Source organism: Stigmatopora nigra, chromosome 9, assembly GCF_051989575.1.
Source record: "Stigmatopora nigra isolate UIUO_SnigA chromosome 9, RoL_Snig_1.1, whole genome shotgun sequence".
NCBI classification, from domain to species: Eukaryota; Metazoa; Chordata; class Actinopteri; order Syngnathiformes; family Syngnathidae; genus Stigmatopora; species Stigmatopora nigra.
This window is the reverse complement of record NC_135516.1, coordinates 11304616-11324273: the sequence shown is the minus strand read 5'-3', so window position 1 is coordinate 11324273 and position 19658 is coordinate 11304616. Positions and strand designations below refer to the sequence as shown.

At 38.4% G+C, this 19658-nt stretch overlaps 1 protein-coding gene across 5 annotated transcripts in view; it reads right to left on the bottom strand.

The window, feature by feature from the left end:
- Positions 1-19658, bottom strand: part of fgf12a (fibroblast growth factor 12a) — a 31490-nt gene that overhangs the window by 8037 nt on the left and 3795 nt on the right. For 2 of the 5 annotated variants that reach the window (XM_077723636.1, XM_077723635.1), the window contains 2 exons: positions 8213-8323; positions 3862-3965 (listed from right to left, as the gene is read on the bottom strand). In XM_077723636.1, the coding sequence (XP_077579762.1) occupies positions 3862-3965; positions 8213-8264 (156 nt within the window). In that variant the 5' untranslated portion in view covers positions 8265-8323. Of the gene's footprint in view, positions 1-3861; positions 3966-8212; positions 8324-11289; positions 11338-12345; positions 13319-17489; positions 17931-19658 lie in introns of those variants that run through there. The other 3 variants (XM_077723632.1, XM_077723634.1, XM_077723633.1) reach the window with 3 other exon arrangements.

Below are 19658 nucleotides of genomic sequence, written 5' to 3'. Positions count from 1 at the left end.
TTTTGAGTGATTTGCGTCACGTGCCTGTGAGGAGGCAAAAGTATTGACGTAATTTGGCAGATGAAGCAAAAAGAACGACAATAAGATGTAATGGATATCAAACTAGGTTGCCAGCAGAACTAGGTTGAACACATTCCGAATCGTAATCAGTGTTCATAACAAGTGTTCTTTGACTTTGCACAAGGCAGCAGAGGATTCTGGAAGGACTTTCATTTGAATTTGGGCCGCAGCCATCAATGTACCTGAAAGACTTTGCCTCAGAAAAAATAAAAAATAAAATCCTAGGGCTACCACAGAAGCCCCAAGGAGTGAATTTATATTCTGTCAAGAATTCAGGTCAAGACTAGTATATTCACTCAAAGTGTATTTTCTTCAACTCTATGTTAGTGTTCTTTCAGGCTTACTCCAAATAGTCAGCATGTAATTGTCTTTTAACCTTGTTGAAGTCCTTCCAGGGAAGACTGTTATGATAAATGACTGAAATCAAATCGCAAACAACTAACGTCCCAGTGGTCTTGAAAATAGATTACCAATTTTTTTTAAATAAAATATTGTTCAATAATTTGTAATTACTTTACCTATGATCAGTCAATAAATCAAGGAAAATGAAATAAAAGCTTGAGTTAGATGGAACAATTAAATAAAACTTGATCGGGAAGATTAATAATTAATAAATGCGATTTTCTATCATCCACTGAAGCACCTAGAACACATAAAACATGATAAAGCAGATTTATGAAGCTATTTTGTCTCATATTTTACCTTGAACAAAACGTAACAACTCTAACCTTCTACAACTTTGACTCAGTCCTCCTTTAGGACCTTCAGTGAAGGTTTGACTGTGTCATGTCATTTATTTCGGCAACATAAATAAGAAGTAGGGAATTTAGAATGGGTATAGTTCCTCTCATTGGATGGGCGGTTAGTCGGAGTACTACGAGTACTTGGATAGAGATACTACATGACAGCCAACTTAAGAAACATGAAAAAAATGCAGTATTGTACTAAAGTCTATTGTACTAAAAACAACAGAAGCCAATTAACGGGGCACTGAAGAGTTAACAAAAGTTAGAATAATAAAAGAATTAAAGCAACATTGTTTGTTTTGTCCATCTGTTAGTTACGAAGCTAATTAACGGAAATAAAGGGTAAAAAACAGATGTGCCGTGTCATCAGGACATAAAATGACTCATTGGGTGAATTTTTTATACCTGTACTAATTTGTAAATGCTTACAAAATGCCCCTGCAACAAGTTTATTAATTTTTGTTTGGAACTAAAGCTGATAAATATATCCATACTCCTATTTATTGTAGTAAAATGAATTGTGGATATTATAATATGCTGTACAATTGAACTACCGTATTTTCATGACTATAAGGCACACTTAAAAGTCTTAAATTTTCTCCAAAATAGACAGAGCGCCTTATAATCCAGTGCGCCTTATATATGGAAAAAATGTAAGTGTGTCATTCGTTGAGGTTGCGCCTTTAAATGTGGTGCGCCTTATAGTCGTGAAAATATAGTAACTACAGACTGACATAGAGGTAGATGGATAGATATATGATGATGATGTTATGCAACAGTAAACTAGGTCATTTTGAAACAAAGTTATGAATAATGGAAAAGGGGAATCTCATTGTAGTTGCTCAGCCCTCATATGCTAACAGGGCTAAAACACTCCACATAAGTATTATCAACATAGCTCACCCACAGCCTCATCAGCAAAAGCTTCAACAAGGCTCCATCAAGCCAATCAACGACGACCACTTAAACTGATGAAAACCAGCAGTGGAAAAAGCGAACAGTACCTAATTTGCTTCCCAAATTTCAAAACACCATGAAAAGATGAAGATATATAAATGGAAGTATGACCAAAATAAGGGAAGATCCCAGGAGAAACAATTATGTTTACATGGTGGATTGTAGGACAGAAACAAAACTAAAAGAATATATTTAAGCTCGAAGATAGCTAAGATATTTAATGTCAGATGAAGAACGGAATGGGCAAACCAATATCAAATGGAACTTGCATTAAGGCTAAAAAGTGAAGGGCTTATTTTATGGCTGTCATTACGCCATGGGAAAGTGTCATAAACGTAGTCAGACTAATGTTCCACTTCTAGTGGATGCTAAATTTGTGAGTGGTCTACATCATACAAACCTATACTGTTTTTAACTCAATTTAACTCACTATGCAATAAAGACTTTGGCAAATACTGATAACTACTTCAAGAAACAGGCTTCCAACAATTAAACTCCATTTCCAGCTACATTTTCCTATTGAAATAAGGCCAAGCAAATTAAACCTCCTGTATTTAAAACTATTACCAATTAAAGTGAATCCTGTAAGCAACAGATTGAAAAAATGATGCAGCTAATAATAGTCTTCTCCTAATTAAAGAGGTTTAAGAAGAGAAAATGAACAGTTTAACCATTTGTCTTTCTTAAACACATCTTAGGCCAGCACATATTTACAAAAAAGGAGCTTTAAATAGTAAAATACTATGAAATTTTTCCTATTTAAATACACAAACAGTATTTTGACATATAGGCTTCAATGCAAATATGGCGTTTCTGTTCATTTTGATGGGAAAAGATGATTTGGTTAAGAGCATTGCCAAGGAAAACCTCTCAAACTGGTATCTACTAGATCATTCCAAATGGATGCTGCAATATATGCCTCGCAATCCATATGCAAATTTGATCTACAAGCAATGTACAAGCTTGATAAGTTCACCTCCTGCAATTCTGCCGACTGATGCATGCTGATTTCCCATGCTTCCCATTCCACTGAGATGACCAAAGTGCATTTGCCTCATGTTTTTTAATTAAAATGCACTTCCTATAGTCACATCCTTTTTTCAAAAGCATATCCACTAACTCCATGGCAAGAAAGGTCATTTTTTTTGCATTTGTCGACCAATAAAACAGATAATTAACATGCTAAATGGAGTGTCATAGTTGTTCGAGCAAAAGCTGCCATTTGATACGAGAGCACCGGCCTTTAATTTATATTAATTGTCAAGCCGCCGGACGCAAATGATGCTTTCATGATGGGGATGCGTGCAGGCCCGACGGCGGTGCTCAATTTAGCGTCATTTCAATAAATCACGCAATGGTCTGGGAACCATTTACCATTATTTAGACAGAGTGGCAAGGGAGGTCATCCCTAAGAGATTTGCGAGTTTTTTTACGAGTTTTAGGATAGAATGAAATCAGTCTAGCCCAGATACGGGAAAACTACGGCCCGCGGGCCACGTGCGGTCCGCTAGGCTTTTTAATCCGGCCCACCGACGTTGTCCAAATGTTTTTGGGTTTTTTTTTTCCAAGATGGCGCCGTCACGCGAAAGCCAGTGGCAGTAACTCTGTCCACTCTTATTTGTTTTTGGTGTTTTACAGCCCCTCTATCTTTTCTTAATTCCATTTTAACATTACTTAATACATTCCTTTTTACTTTACCTTGTACTTTATACTTTTTACTATTATGATGAGTGATGAGTATGTTAATACTTTAGTCTTTTTTTCTATTTATATTTCATATGTACTATTAACGGATGCACTTTTTTATATGTATCGTATCTTGTGCTGACAGATGTATCTCACATTGGAAAAGAGACGAAATCGAGCAATTTGAAACAATATTCCCTGAACTCCATGTTGAATTAAATGTAAAAACATGTATCGCACTGCTTAATCAACAAAGTGGGAGGATGAGTGGTTCACAACAAAACAACAGTACATCACAAGGGCTCTTGTGCTAATGCTGGATATTCATCAAAGAGGATAGAACAGAACATGTGCAGAATACATAAGTACTACTTGCAAACACACACATATAAAATGAAAATATGGGTCTTACAGAGCTGTAGAGCATGCCCTCGCCGTTCATGCCGATGTAGGAGCCACTCTTCACTCCCTGGATGGCCACCACTCTCAGACCCACGGGAATAAGATTAAACAGAGCTGTGCAGGCAGGAGTCGGGGCGGGGCAGCAGTGGACATGCATACAAAAGACACAAAAGAAAAAAGAAGACAATTTAGTTTTCACTTAACTCTTGTAGACGCCAGTATCTCATCTCAGTAGCTCTTTTGCTGCCTTTTCTGGCACTCGGACAGCTTTGAAGGAAATGAACAAGACATGGACAATGGGAGCTCCAGCTGCCAAAAAGAGGATTGAAGTAAAAGTTTGGCAATATGTGGACTTTATTCATTTTCTTGTCAAACGGGATGAAAGCATTTTGCTTAATGGTGATGTTTGAAAGGTAAAATGAACCTGCAACACTAAGTATTTCATAAAGAAGAGTAAAAATGTGGCACTGGTCTGAGATCAGATATTTTGTTATAGACACGAATTGTCAGAAAAAAACAAAAAAGATAATTTATCAACCAAAATCTAAAGCAATAGCTTCAACATGCTTTTAATGGTGCATTTAAATGTAATTAATGAAACACATACTGTTGCCATACACCACTATATTATCTGTCTACATGTGTTGTATTTAAACAGCCACTAAGTGAAGCTATATTTAAATAATGCAAAGTGATAAGACAATGTATTATTCATTTTGTTGACAGACATTACCCACATATCCCATTTTAGCCACTATTATGCAAAGTACAAGACTACTACAATATGTTAAATGTAACAAACAAAAGAATTGACACAAGCCATACATAATCAAAAAAAGTAATACAAGAAAAAGTCATTCAGCTATTCTGCTTCCTCACAATAACGTCTTGCAGTTTTGATCAGATTTGACTGACTCTGCAACATAGGCTCGTCCGTTATCTCATTTCGTCATCACTGAATGCTGAATAGTGCTGAAAGGCTGCACTAAAACACAGAGATGAGCAGAATTTACTCGTCGAAATATTCAAAACTACTCTAATCGTAGCATAATGCGGGGCTGTTAAATCCTCATAAATCACATTCAAATACCCCAGGATGAAAGCACATTTGAATATTTAAACCATTTTGCAAGATACTCTTGAAAAAGGTCTTAATTCCCCCTCAAGATGTTGACCCCAGCAAAGATAAGAAAAGTGATTATTAGAATTTCTCATCATCCGGGCCATTGGTTATCAGGAAATGTCACATTGGAGACAATGTGTCTTTTTTCCGTCCCAATACAATACATGAGAGTCATTGCTATTCTTAAAGCTTGACTCCGAATAAATGTGAGGACAGGACTTTGACTTTCATAGACTTTGGTTCCGGATGATATGTGGGACATTCTTTATGCACTGCAGGTTTTTTTGGGGTGGGGGAATGATTATCCGGCGAGTTGGAGATGTGGGCCATCAGATAAGGCTAGCGGGGATTGAGGACAAACGTGCTAACACAAGACTGTCCTCTACAGAGATTCGATTCCAATCAATAAATATCGACAGTTGCCCAGAGCCATTGACGGTGCAAATGTGATCCTTGAGCCACTGATGCAGCCTATTCACATTGGCAAATGTCTATACCCTTGAGACAAAAAATGTTGCAAAGGCATAACGGTCCACTCGCGCACTAAATTCTTAACTTTGGTCCGTCAGCTTGGCTTTATTTCTTCCCGTGTCCCTTGCTTACCCTCTCTAGGCTCTCACTTTAAATTCCATCTGCCTTCCAACAGTGTCAATTTGTCAGTGTGATGGCCAGTTATGTTTCCACCTCAGTTCACTAGAAACTTTTTTATACATTTACTCAGATTTCTACTCAAAGTATTTATCAGGCAACAGCTTGTATCTCTTAAAACTTCTAAATGGCGTGACTCACAATCAACATTCCCTCTAGTTTTTCATTGGTCTGGGCAGAAAGACAACCTCCCTGAGTACCCTGAGTACCAGTGTGAGTGACATCATCATTGCTCGCCATGGGCACACCAGTATCACGTCTCAATGTCAATGTTCCCTCTAATTTTTCATGTAAAACATGCTTTAAAACACAAAAAAACATAAGAGTGGACAGAGTTACTGCCACTGGCTGCCACGTAAACGGCGCCATCATGGGGAAAAGGGTTAAAAAAAGAAAAATTTGGATTTTATTTACTGCGTGCCAGATGATTGCTGCTGCGCAGAGAAGACGAGAGTAGTACCCAATTGCTCACAACCCAAGTCAGCAATCCACTTAATTTTAAACCTCTGCCTTCTATATTTGAAGAAAAACTTGGACTTGATGACTTTAGCCAGATTAGGTTAATAGCCAGGTATTTTACTTCTATAAAGTCACACTGAAATTCAACTGTTTGGCTTGAGAAACTGTTCCTCATTAGTGCCCAGCTGCTGTCGTGATTAGATAGTCTTGTTTCATTCCATCTTTCACCTTTGAGCATCAAGCACAGATTGGCTGTGAAGGTGTCAAAACTAATAAGTAATATCTTTCACTACATGCCACCAATTACTGTAGTCAATCAAGGGAAGGTGTTCAAACTAATAACAATTAATATTGCTCAAATAGGCTTTTGATTAATTGAATGAAGTTTCACTAGCTGTCATTTTTACCTCTATATTTGTATTTTTGAAGTTACTGAACATTGTAATCGGGTCAATACACCTTGTCCAAATAACTGACAAAACAAAAAAGTTGAGAAAATAATTTAAAAAATCACCGCAGAACACTTTGGGTTTTGGTTGAACTTTACATGCAGGTCAGTTGTTAAGAATCTTCTCTGTAAAAAAATCTGCTTGTTGATGATTTAGCAAGTCAGAAAAGAGCACAAGGCAAAATCTATTATTCAAATAAAGCAGCCTCTCAATCAATAAATCCATGAATACAAAAGTCTTGGTCCGCCTCAAGCTTCGACCCGCACTTTTCCTATTCTCTTTCTACCTTAAAAATTCTCTGTGCTTGCAGCATAACATATGGAGAATTATTTATCGGGTCCAAACGTAGACCATGATATTTTTAGTTTCATGCGGCTGAATTATTCACCGCAGCCCTTCATCCCTGGGCTAACATTGCGACTTAACAAGAGGATTACCTCAAGGCGGGGGAAGCCCTCGACATACTACAAAAAAAAAACCTCTAGAATACAATAGATGCCCCTAAACAGAAGGCAATTTAAAGTGCACAGAGAGCACAATGGGAATATTTTTCACTTAACTATCTTCCCCCTGTGTAGTAGTAATACTTCTTTCTAAACACACTGCCTTGACACTAATGTGCAAGTGGTTCTCGATGAGGGTTTAAACTCATTAAAGAGAAAGCGCTTGTAGCTTCCACTGGAGGTGCTTCCAGGCCGTAGAACTCTTGTAAGATGTTTTTAGACTAGAAAGATCATGATTGCCTTCATACTTGGCTTCAATCCAGACTGATGGACAATTTTATGATGACCTTTGGTTTTCTTTTTCCTATCCAATGAAAAGCTTTCTAAATGACGGCATATCTTGATGGAACTTTAAAGTTGAAGACATTCTGTTTGGGGATTTTAGTCTATATATCGCCAAATAAACTATAAAACGTTTATTTACATATAGTATAAGTAGTTTTTTGGTTGGTTTTACACAATCTTATCATTTTGGAATGTCCATATTATGAGTTTTAATACGCAGGAGATAGGAGAGTGTTTCATAGATGTACTATAGTACCATAAAAAGGTTCACAGAGTAACCTTTACAACAATACTCCCATGTAGGAGTTCGAGTTATTGCAAGGAAGAAACTGCTGCATTAACCACACTTACCACAGTGTTCAATAAATCTAAATAAGATGACAAATGGCATAAATGATAGTACAGAGATAAGACTACTATGCAACAGTTTGTTTTGTTTACAGTAGTAAACAAGAAGTAGACTACAGTGTTCCCTCGCTACTTCGCGGTTCAGCTACCGCGGACTCAGAGCTTCGTGGATTTTTTTGGGGGAAAAAAATACAAATATTACATTGAAACAACATATTTTACAGTTTTTTTTGTTATAACATGAATTTCACTCTCTCTACCCGTATTCTATATGGTGTACTGTATACAGGGGGGTAATTTTTTTATTCTAATGTAAAACAAAAAAAATCACTTATCGCGAGTGGTCCCAGTCCCCATTAACCGCGATAACCGAGGGAACACTGTATATTCAAGAGCTGGGTTTAAATTGATTAGCCTGATTGAAAACATCCTTTAATAGGAGTGCAGAATGAGTTGGATAAAGTCTGTTAATATACAGGGTGAATTCAGAAAGTGGTACTCAATGTTTTCTGGCGTTACTAAAAACGATTTGAAGAGTAGACTCACTATTGTCGCTGTTTTCGTCCTTGCTGCCATCAATGGTTCCGTCCGGCTTCATCTGCAGATAGAAGCCCTGCTGGCTGAATAATCGTGTCACGATGCCTTTCAGCTGTGGCTCTGCAACACGCACACAACACACACACACAAACACAAACACACACACAAAATGGGCCAAGCCACAACCCACCAGGCGGGCAGCAATATATTAGACAAAAATATATATGTAAACCATTAGTCCAATAACAAACAAAACATTTTTAACAGTAGAAGTTAAAGTGGGAACCAAAATAAGAGATGATTGAGACGGGTAAACAATATCTTTTATTTTGATATTTCGACAATATGTGGTAATATATCTTCTAAAATATATCAAATGTAGCCATAGTACATGCAGATTTTAGAGTGAGGGAATCTTTTTGAAAGAGGCATTCAACAAGCAGGATTTTTGATAATTTTCAGTGCTGTTTTTAAGCTTAAATTGCTGAGATTTGCTATTACAATAACCTTGAACCGACATCTAATTTTGAGGCTATGTCATCTGGTAACTAACTATGCAAGACGCAGAAGGAAAATGGATATCAGGTTAAAAAAATGAATAATAAACATTAACACTGAGCATCTAGAATGCCAGAGAGAGAACAAATCATATGAGAAAATAATATAGTCTGCTAAATAAAAATCCCCCCTCTCAAATCACCCAAAAAAACTCTAAGCAAGCATTTTCTAAGATGGTTTATCAATTCTGCATAACCTAGGAATGTCCCTTGATCAATACAGTTTTAAGGGAGAAATCTGTTATCTGAGTTAAAGAATATCAGCATGCTAATTGTCCTTCAAGGTCATAAAAAAACGGCTAGAGGTCAGCGCATTCCTGGGAAAAGCAACACTTTGGCAATTTCCAATTTCTTTCATTCCATTTCTGGAGAGCTGAAGAATCAGGAGGATCCAGCCGAATGAACACGGTTCTTTCAACTTATGCCTAGCTGATGTCAGCTCATCATTGGCCATCTGCTGCAAGCACAGCAGTCGATTGAAAAAGAGGGATGTTGCTACGAAACCTATATTTAAAAAAAAAATGGTGGATACAGCCAATGTGACCACTGTCTCAAATAAACAGCAAAATAACCCTTTACTGCTAATCAAAATTAGCTTACCGGCTTCCTAAATTTGTGATCTTTTTTGTACTCATCCTAAAATACCTTCTCTTAAAAATATATCTAGTTTCTGTCCTTGACTACTATTGCAATTCTTTCTCAATCAAAGAAACCACACCCCTTTTAAACCATGCCCTTAGGTCATAATTTAAATCCTGCTATGTTGTAAAAAACGAATCAATAATTCCATAAACATCCCAGTTAAATTCATAGCAGCATTAAATCCAAGCAGATTTTTTTTCTTCCATTTATCCCCCCCCCCCCCCCCCCATGCGTCTTTAAAAACAATCCTATTTCAAAGCCTTTTCGTAAAGCCACTAAAGAAAAAATAAATATGGAGGGAACTTGTTTTTCTAAAATGACTGCAGTAAGCATCATCAAACATTAGTAACATGAAGGGTGACCCAAAATGTATAAATAACTCCGTTTTGAAGGAAATTTTCTATTTGCTATTGGCATTTGACCATTTAAGCTTTACAGTTTTGGTAGGAATAATATTCCCTTGGCAATAGTTAGCATGGCAGTAGACATGGTTTGTAGAAATTGTGGATGGACATTTTAAGGTTTTGATTGTAGTAGCAGGCTTTGATAAGCATATTTTATCAAGAACAGATATTTTTTTTAAGAAACTTGGCCTGTGTTACATAACTGATAGTGTTGGATCAGTATGACAACCTTAAAGTTACTCAAACTGATACTGGACAAGTCAAGTCGAGCACAAGAAACCATTTGAGTGTCCCATGACGTTTTTTAGACACAGAATCCTCTTGTGGGCCAATAAAGAAACTGTAGAAAGTACTTTTTGACTACAAGTTTCAAGACAAGCAGTAAATCTACTGTCTACTTTCCAAGGTCGCAAAAGTTTCCCGTAAATTGCAAATTTGTAAAAACTAAATGTCCCAAAAACAAGAGCTAATGTTAGAATTGTATTTGTAGAATGGACAAATTACCAAGTTAAACCTTTATATGTTTTTCTATTAAAAGAAAAAAATACAGGTCTTTCCTTAAGACTTCAATAGATTTTAAAGGCTATCCCATGTAATGCATCCTTATCTACTCAACCCTACATCAACCAAGACATCAATCCCCCCAATCACCTACCTACCTACCTACCCCCATGGGGGCCAGCCCATCCATTCCACGGACGAGCCATTTCATCATCCATCACAGGCTGGATAAGTTGAATGTGTGTGTGCTTGAGTGAGAACAACCACACTGATGATACACGTCAGTAAATTACTCGCACACTTAGACAAATGTATGCGACCATGGTTGACTGACTGACTCATCAGTTACAATCAATTAAAAGTAAGTGTGTGTCTTTTGAGTGTAGGAAGATTGTCATTGTGTGTATGTCAGTTGCATGATAGCCGATAGCAGCCAATATATATATATAAAGTCAGTCAATACTAAACAGGACAAGACATTTAGGCACGCTGACAAAATGGTGTCATGGCCATGAAATGGTGAATGATCACCTGTTCTAACAGCGGGAGACAAACACACAATATTCATCAACACACCAATATACACCTACACTGGAGCTTAACAAACACAATACATAACTTCATAGGAAGAGCCAGGGGTTGATCTAACAATGACCAAAATTAAAAAAGAAGCAGAAATTAAATGAAGAGGGAGAGCCAAACCTTTTTAAAAATAAAAATAATAAAAATACAGCCACACAAAGGGATGAGGACAAAAAAAAATAAAGAATCAGCAAAAAAGTCAGCAATCAGACAAGTGTTGAAGCCCAGAGGAGCCCCCCCTCCGCCCCCTTTTCCTCTATATAAGTATACTATATCCCTTCCCAATAACCCCAACGGCCGGAAAAGAAGAGTGGGGTGGGGTAGTCGACATGGGCGCAAGATGGGGGTGAAGACGAGGAGAAGAAACACAGCACACACAAATGGAGGCTGAGCTACTAACCTAGCCTGCAGCCCTTATGGGACACCTGTGGAGGTTTCGAGGGTGCATCTTACGAAGTACAGGGGGGGGTGTGGTTGGGACAGAAGGAGAAACAGGCGTTTAAAACAGGCAGATTTGATTTATTAAAAAAAATAAAATGAAATTAAAGAAAAACTCCAATGAATTGGCTTATGCACTCAAAAAAATGTCATTGCATTAGTAGTGGTTGGAAGGTTCACATTCATCATGGAGGTACGGTGTTATGTCATGTCCAAAGGGGGGGTGGGGGTACCTACCTGTCAAATAGTGGTAAAGTCATTTTCTCATTGGGTATTTTATGGTAGTGGAATTGTTTACTGGTGCTGATCCAGATGAGGTTTTAATCAGTCTGGATTTTTCTGTTAGTGGGGTTTTCCAGTTATAACTAACTAACTACCTGGTGATGACTTACATCACTGTGCACCAACACACAATAGTCGTGTGGCGTCAATATAAGCGTGAGTAGCGCTTAATCACTAAAGGGCATACTGCAGTAAAGCTCCCACTCTCTGCAATAAACATTTACCATTAAAACATTTAATCTGAAAAGAGCCTTGTGGTGCACTGCGGTGCAATTTAGCCCCCTCCTCTGGAAAACTATTCATTTGAAAATAGACAATTGAAAGCTTGTTTTTTTGCATCAGGGGGGCTATTTTGTACAAGAAATGCATGTCAAGAAAACGACTTGCGTATTCTGATTAGGGGAAACGTGTCCGCTGTCAAAGAGGAGGCACGTTCTTTGCATCCAGGTCGATATGCGGGGGAAATGGGGGGCTGGGGGGGCGTCAGAATGGAACAGGTGGACTTTTTTCTGCGCCATTAAGAAAAAAAATGAAAAAAATCGATATTCTGTGGGTCAGATGGGAACCATTGACTGCAGTACAATGCCTCTGCTCCTCCAAAGTGGAACATGGAGGGTTTTTTGGGGCTGGGTTTGTGGGAGGGGGGGTAGGGGTGTTTGAGAGGGTCCATTCACACACACTGCGTTTGACGTGGCGGTGTGTGGAGGTGTGTATTGGTCGGAGCACCCGCACTGACCTGGTCTCCGTCGCACAGGTCTTTTCTTGCCGCTGCAGAAGCGTACTTTGCTGAAGACCCCCAAAAAATGCCGTTCGCATAGAGAACGGGGGTCCTTGCTGGGGCTGGGTCGACGTTTGGATGTGGAAACACGGTCGCTGTTAGATTCCCTCGCCTGTCGCTTTTGGCGGATCAGAGAGCTGGCAATTGCAGCCATCTCCCCCTAAACCCAGTCCAAATATACCCAAGAGTCTCGTTTGGGTTAGGTTGGGGAAGCAAGTGCAGGAGATAGGGGGGAGATTTTCAGTGTCTGATAGACACTTTAAATAAATGTCATACTGATGAGGAACTCTCAGTCCCGGAGCGTCATTGAGATTCAACTTGCATCCTTGTGCAGTATATCAAAACTTTGTTGAGCTGGGGGGACTTGCTATCAAATCGACACAGTGCACACATGCAACAGTCTTGATAAGTTGGTTGTCTTTGGAGGGGCTTCTACCCTCTGGAATTCCAGTTGAGGACCGCCACGTCCAACCAGGACAGTTTTGTACAGCCGAGTCTTTCCTTCTAAGCTTCTTTTAACATTTCTTCATCAAGCTCCCCCCAAAAAATGGTTCCTTTTAGTATTCTAATCCCCAGACGTGAATTAAAGACGCAGTGGCTCCGAACGGCGCAGTGCAAGGAGCTGCCGATGAGCCCCCGCAAAGCACACGGCACACTCCGGTTCCGACGATGGTACCTCTCAATGCAACGGGGGAGTGAGAATGGATGGAAAAATGAAAAAAATCGGCAGTAAAAGGGTGTTGCAGAGATGTGATAAAAGCCTGCAGGATGGGGGTGGAAGTAAAGGTTCAATTTCGTCTCAAAAAGCAACAATTAGTCTCACGGGAAGCCCAAAAAAAGAGTGGCATCACATTCCTTAGCACGTCTTGCCGCTTGCTTGCCTGCTGTGGGTTTGTTCCATCTCCGACGAATAATGTCAACGCTCCATGGATTGCCTCACCCTCTTCTCGCCCCTCTCCCTCCCTCCTCCTCCTCCTCCTCCTCCCTACTCTCCCTCTCTCTCCAACTCTTTTAACGCAATCATACGTGATTGTATTAGGAATTGTCAAAGCCATGCAATGAGAAAACGCTACCAGAAAATGTCAATAAATAAGAAGATAAAAAAGGGAAATGGATGGGTTGGATAGTACTGCTAAATGTTTTACTATTGTTCCATTTAGGAATGATAAGGAAAGGGTTATGTATGAAATAATAAAGGAAGGAATATATTTTATGTCAAGGATAGTGGAGTTTATGAATGTATATTTGAATAAAAGTGTATTATTATATAAGTGTGGAGAGTAGATTAGGATATGACATTTTTGAATGTGATTCAATTAGTTAGAATGAATAAATGTGACACAAAGTACTAGATTAGCAGTAGGATAATCTGGAATTATATTCGAAATGTACTGCCATAAATGAAAGTGACATAACATTTGTTGAACAAACAACAACAACAACATTTATATTCATCAGAAGCCAAATATTTTGTGTTACTGAAGCTAATTACATTACTCATGACCAGAAGCCTTTAATTTTTTATTCCAGATTAACACAACCACTTTTTATCAAGCCAGTTTTGCCCACTATGCAAACAAACCGAACCCTAAATTCCTTTTATCCTCTATAAGGCACACACTTCTTAAAATTATGGATTCTTAATAAGACTTCAGACAAAGCAACATGCTTTTAGATAACAAAACAAGGAATTGCACTGATGAAACAACAATTTTACCAACAAAAACTCATACCAAACCGTTAAAATCACCAACATTGTTCCCCAGTCAAATGGATTGTACATCCAGCACCACCAAATAGAGCCTACGAGTTAAATACTAAGTGATTTTGTTCGTATTTAAGCGGAATATGTGCAAATGTGAGAACGAGCAATCACCTTCTCTGTGTATAAATCTTTAAAAGGTTTTTTCCCAGGCTCAGTTTGACACTTTTCCCACCCAACAGGGTTTTAAATCTTTTATTTAAACACCTCGGTACTTAAGATGTGAATATAGTCAATTGACACTTCCCTTATCTGAAAGTGAGATAAGAGATAAGAGGCTTCTGCCAGAAAGATGGAATAAAGATAGCAAGACAAGATTTTGCAGCCAACAAGCATTATACTTCATTTATAGGATGTCATAGTCTTGGTTTATTGTTGAATTGGCAGAATGTATATGTAAAGACACCTATAAAAAACACCTATTACTTTCAGGATGGTTGTGTTGTGTGTATGTCGTTGTGAGTCCGTCAATTGGTGGTCAAAGAGGTTAAGGGAAATGACAACGAGTACATATAAAACTGACGTTTGTGTCAAGACAGCCATATGAACAAAAGTTGATTATCATGCCAAAGTGAGCAGGTATATTGTTGCCTTTCCAACTCTAAATCCGATGACAATATTGTCCTGTAATTCGTTTCTATAAGTGTACTGACCTCTTGTGGAGGAAGACCTAACCACAGTTGTTTTAAAGCTATGCTTGCACCAGGTTTGCATGTGGACAAGTATATCACATGGGTGTCCTTGAGACAGGTGGCCTGCTGCTTTAGTATATTGCACAAAAATAGTTCACTTCAAGTTTTTATGTATACTAAAAAACACATGCAGTGGGTAAAAACCAAAAGATTGTTTTACTGCTGGAATTCAAAGTTCAGATTCACAAATGCTTTTCACACTATGGACCTTGGAAATGCAGCAGAAATAGCAAAAATAATTTGTGAAAAGCTGACATTCCCCCAATTCTTTGGCAACATTTGAGGCCATTGCAAGTAAAGCATTGCAGAACAACTATCACAAAACAAGCAATTGATACAGCAAGTCAGAGAACAGTATTGTGTGTAAACAAGCTGAAACTGGTGTCCATCCTGATTTGATTTTGCGTGGTTCAGTGGCCTTTTCTAACTTTGTTTTAGCTTCCTGGCTTTTTTTAATTAAAGTTCATGCAAATATGTTACTAAATAATGTTATAGTTCAATAATCAATGCAGAACTGCTTTTATCCAGAATTCCTGATTTTTTTTCCTGTTATGAATACAAATAGCAGCCATAAAAAAACTCTACTTGAACATTTAAACTAGTTTTAATTCAATTTAAATTGGTTAATCACATGCAAATTGCACAGAGCGGTGGTAGAATGAATAAACCTGGCATTTGAACATGGAGCTGTAGATAGTTTTTCTATCTGCTATGAGAACTATTGAAAACATTTATATTAATTATGCAGATTCTGGGGGGAAAAAAGTGCATGCTGCTTTTGGTCCATTTGTCTCGGAGGAGTCAGCTGTGCTTGATGGAGCTCGTAATAGACTGGCCTGAATTTTGAGAGGGGATACAATGTAGCAAGGCACCATACTTGCTTTTAATTGTAGAGTCTAAAGGGGTTGTTATACATTTTCAAAAATGAGTGTAAAAAGCCAGCAAACTATATTGACTTACTTATCTGGAGGTAAGTATTCGGTTCCTACAGATCTATTGGAGTATTTTGATTTGAAAGTTACAATTACTATCACATTTTATCATTATATCATTTTCTGCATCGATCAACCCTGAATTTAATAATCCAATGCGGCCTATTTATGGATTTTAATGGTCTAATTATGTGTGCTTGTTAGTGTAAATATTCCTGCGGGTTATTATCCAGTACAGTTTATATGTAAATTTAAAAAAATATTGTTTTCTGTAAGAAAATCATGTAAATATGATAATTTTTTGTGCGGTGAGAAGGAGGAAAGTGAGGCACGCAATATAGTCGGAAAATTTATGATCATTACATTCTTTTTTCCCCTCAGAATGTGTCATGATTAAAATGATACATTTATGTTATAACAGCATTTGTGCATGAGAAATCCACTTCCACAAGTGGGAGCCTTACCTCATCAGTTATCTCATTAATTTTTTATACATCCCTTTTACGATTTATAACCATGAAGGGGGCAGTGCGAGAGACCTATAAAAGCTCCCTTAACCACCACATGCAAAAGGTCACTTCTTCTGTCCTTACTTAATGGCTTTAATTGGTTAATTGACGGTTCAAAAGTGGTGCTATAAATGAATTAATAACTCGTTTTTTACATAGTAGCTGTTGACCTGTAAGGACTCAGGCTATATACTTATGGGGATCACATTCTAATTGCTCTTAGTGAAAGACAATAGAAATTATTGGATAGATTCTGCTTCTGGTGTTGTTGAACACATGAATTTTGCACAGTTTCAATAAAGTACATTTTGTGTTGAATAAATAAAAGTTCATATTTTTTCAAATTGACCTTAATCATGCTAATAACTGCATGGCTGTGAATAAAAGTCTCTGAGAGTTAGAAGTGGTCACTTGTGGTGGTACAGCAGTTAAAGCTTAAAATGTGTTAGCTAATTAAGTATTAATTCATTTGTAATTGCTTCCTAATGGCATTCTTATTGGTGGTAAGGACGTAGGGTTATATATATACACTTAGTGTATACACATGTATACACTTTAGTAGGTTATTCCTTACATTTTTGGTTATTTCTAACCTATAAAAGAAAATATGGCATATCAGTTTCATTATAATAGAGGACTTACTGAATTCCTGAACTTGATTTAAAAATCACACAAAGCTAGCAAATATGATGAGAAGGCATTAAACTATAACCTTCTGGCAGGTGAGGGAAGTATAGAGTACTACTTTAATTACTTTGACAACCTCTGCATAGTGTACTGCATAGAGGAGCATGCAGTAGAGTAGTGCAGCTCGGAAAAGTTTGGCATCTTGGGCCTATTGGTGCTGTGCTATTAGGCGCTATCCATGGTCCTGATCGTATTGGGAACACTTTGACTGGGGGTGCTTGCGCGCATTCGACGCACCGGCGTGTGCGTGGAAGAATGTGGGGCTCGCAGCTGACTGACGCACACACACACACACACACTCAACTCGGGCCAGATGATGAGCGCTATGAGGAGAGACTCAGCCGCCCGCCGCAGCACTCGACTTGTTGTGCGCAGCCAATGAAACCACTCGACCACCTTGTTCTTCAAACCTCCTTACTATGATCCTACACTCTTATCCCCCCCCCCCCCCTTACCCCCACTTAGGAGCATGCAAAGCGAGCGTGGTGTATGTGGTGGCGGTGGTGGGAGAGTCTCTCACCGTCGGTGATAGTGGTCGACTTCGATCGTTGTCCACAGAAACACTGCAGCATATGCGCTCCTTTCTGAAGGAATGGCCTCAGAATCCTCATTGATTTGGCTTTTGGATGAGAGCCCTCCTCATTCCAAACAACGGCACAACATAACACAGCAAGCAGGGTCAGGAAGCATAGCGTATACAGCCAGCCTTCATCTCTCTCTAGCTCTTTCTCTCTCTCCTTCTCTACAGCCTTGGAAGGGCATAGTCTGCAGGACACATTAGGCTCAAAAGAGGCATCTTGAGTGGGGGCTAAACCACCACCATCACCACCACCTCCTCCGCTGCCACCGCCACCTTCTTCTTCTTCTCTCGTCCGCTACGTCTAAAAACCCGTCATCCGCACTCCTCTTGCTCGTTTCTCCGGGCAACGCAAGGACGAGGCGCCGTGCTCCAATTGTACGGCACCGGCAGCGAACGTAATAGCAGGGGGGGGTAAAAAAAAGACGGGGGGGAGGGGCGGTGGTGCTGATGGTGGTGGTGCTGGTGCAGGAGCCTTTGCAAGTGAGGGGGGGAGAGACTCCAAGTGTTTACACTAGAGCATTTTACTTGAATACTCATTTTTTTAAATATTAAAGGCCTGATGCAAGAAAAAGTGCTGATTCAACTATTTTACTTAAGTAAAAGTCATAAAATATGGCATGTATCCTCAAAGAAAAAATATCAGCTCCTGTATACCATATGTTACTACTAGAATACATATTTAGCTTAAAATACTCTTGTCATAATGTCAAGAAAACATTTTTAATGACCACACAATTGTTGTCAAATGATAATGAATGATAAATGATAGCAATTATCCAACTAGGAATAAACTGCGCCTATTTGTGGGCAGCTTTCATATTGCTTTTATTGTTTGGGTCAGCAAAATATCTTGTCAGAAGCAGCAGTAGCCATGCAGATAAGAGAAGGTCAGTTAAAGAGTAGAGATACGTATTGCGTGAGGGAATGCAAAGTGGGAGGGGCATATTCATTTTATATTGAATATTCAACTCTCTCTGAAGTATACAGTCCTCAATATATATGCACAGAATGTGTTGTAAAGGTACAGTGGACAAAGTAAACTGGAGGTTATTCTTTTGTTGAAATGGTTTTATGACACAGCTTTATAACCTTCCTAAAAATAAGATACCCTGTGTGTGTGAGTTGGGAAGAAACTATCGTCTGCATATGATGACACCATGGAAAGATAAGCCTGCTCTAGTTTCACCTCCACACAGTATAAATGCTCAGAATGCTAGTTGAAAAGTTCACCTTGAAAGGCGATCTGTTCTATTCAAGACTATTTAAGAACATGTGCTGTTATGCCATTTTATGTCAACTCAAAGTTACAAAAACAATCATCTGCACAAACAAAGCTGGACCTAACTAAGTGACTTTGTATTACAAGTACAATGTTTCTTTGCACCATCAAGTTCTTACATTACGGAGACTAAGAACCTTTTTGTATGGAAAAAATTCTGAAATTAACGTTAGCACCAAGATGTCAAAACAATACCTTGGTGTATATGAAGCTCCTCAAACTCACTTGAACACAGTTCTTTGATACCAAGATTTCAAAGGATGACAACTATGATTTTTGTCTCCAACTGTTATTCTATGACGTGAACATGACATCAAAGCATTACATGTTTACATGAAGCGCACATGACTCATGACTCACCTGTGTTTTTTGTTCAAAAATCTCTTTTTTTATCTAAAAATATTTTTTCAAACTAAAATAAACATTGTTCTAGATCTATAAAAAAAATCTAAATATATATAAAATGGTCCGGCCCACACCAGCTCAAATTGCCATGAATGAGGCCCGCGAATCAAACTGAATCCGACACCCCTGTTTTATATCATCACAATGCAGCAAAATGGCCCAAATGAGACTACCCAAAACTTCTGTTTAACGTTATTCTTTGGCACCAATCACAAGGGGAGCTAAAGCCTATCCCAGCTAACTATGTGTATTAAGTGGGGTACAGACTGAATTGGTTGCCAGCTAATTGCAGTAAGTTCATTCTATAAATTATATAGAGTATAGTAACTATTTTTTTGCAGAAATCATAGTAATGCATGACACTGACAATGTACAGTGCCATGTTAAAACAAAAAAGTAAATGTCGACAACTATCCAATCAATAC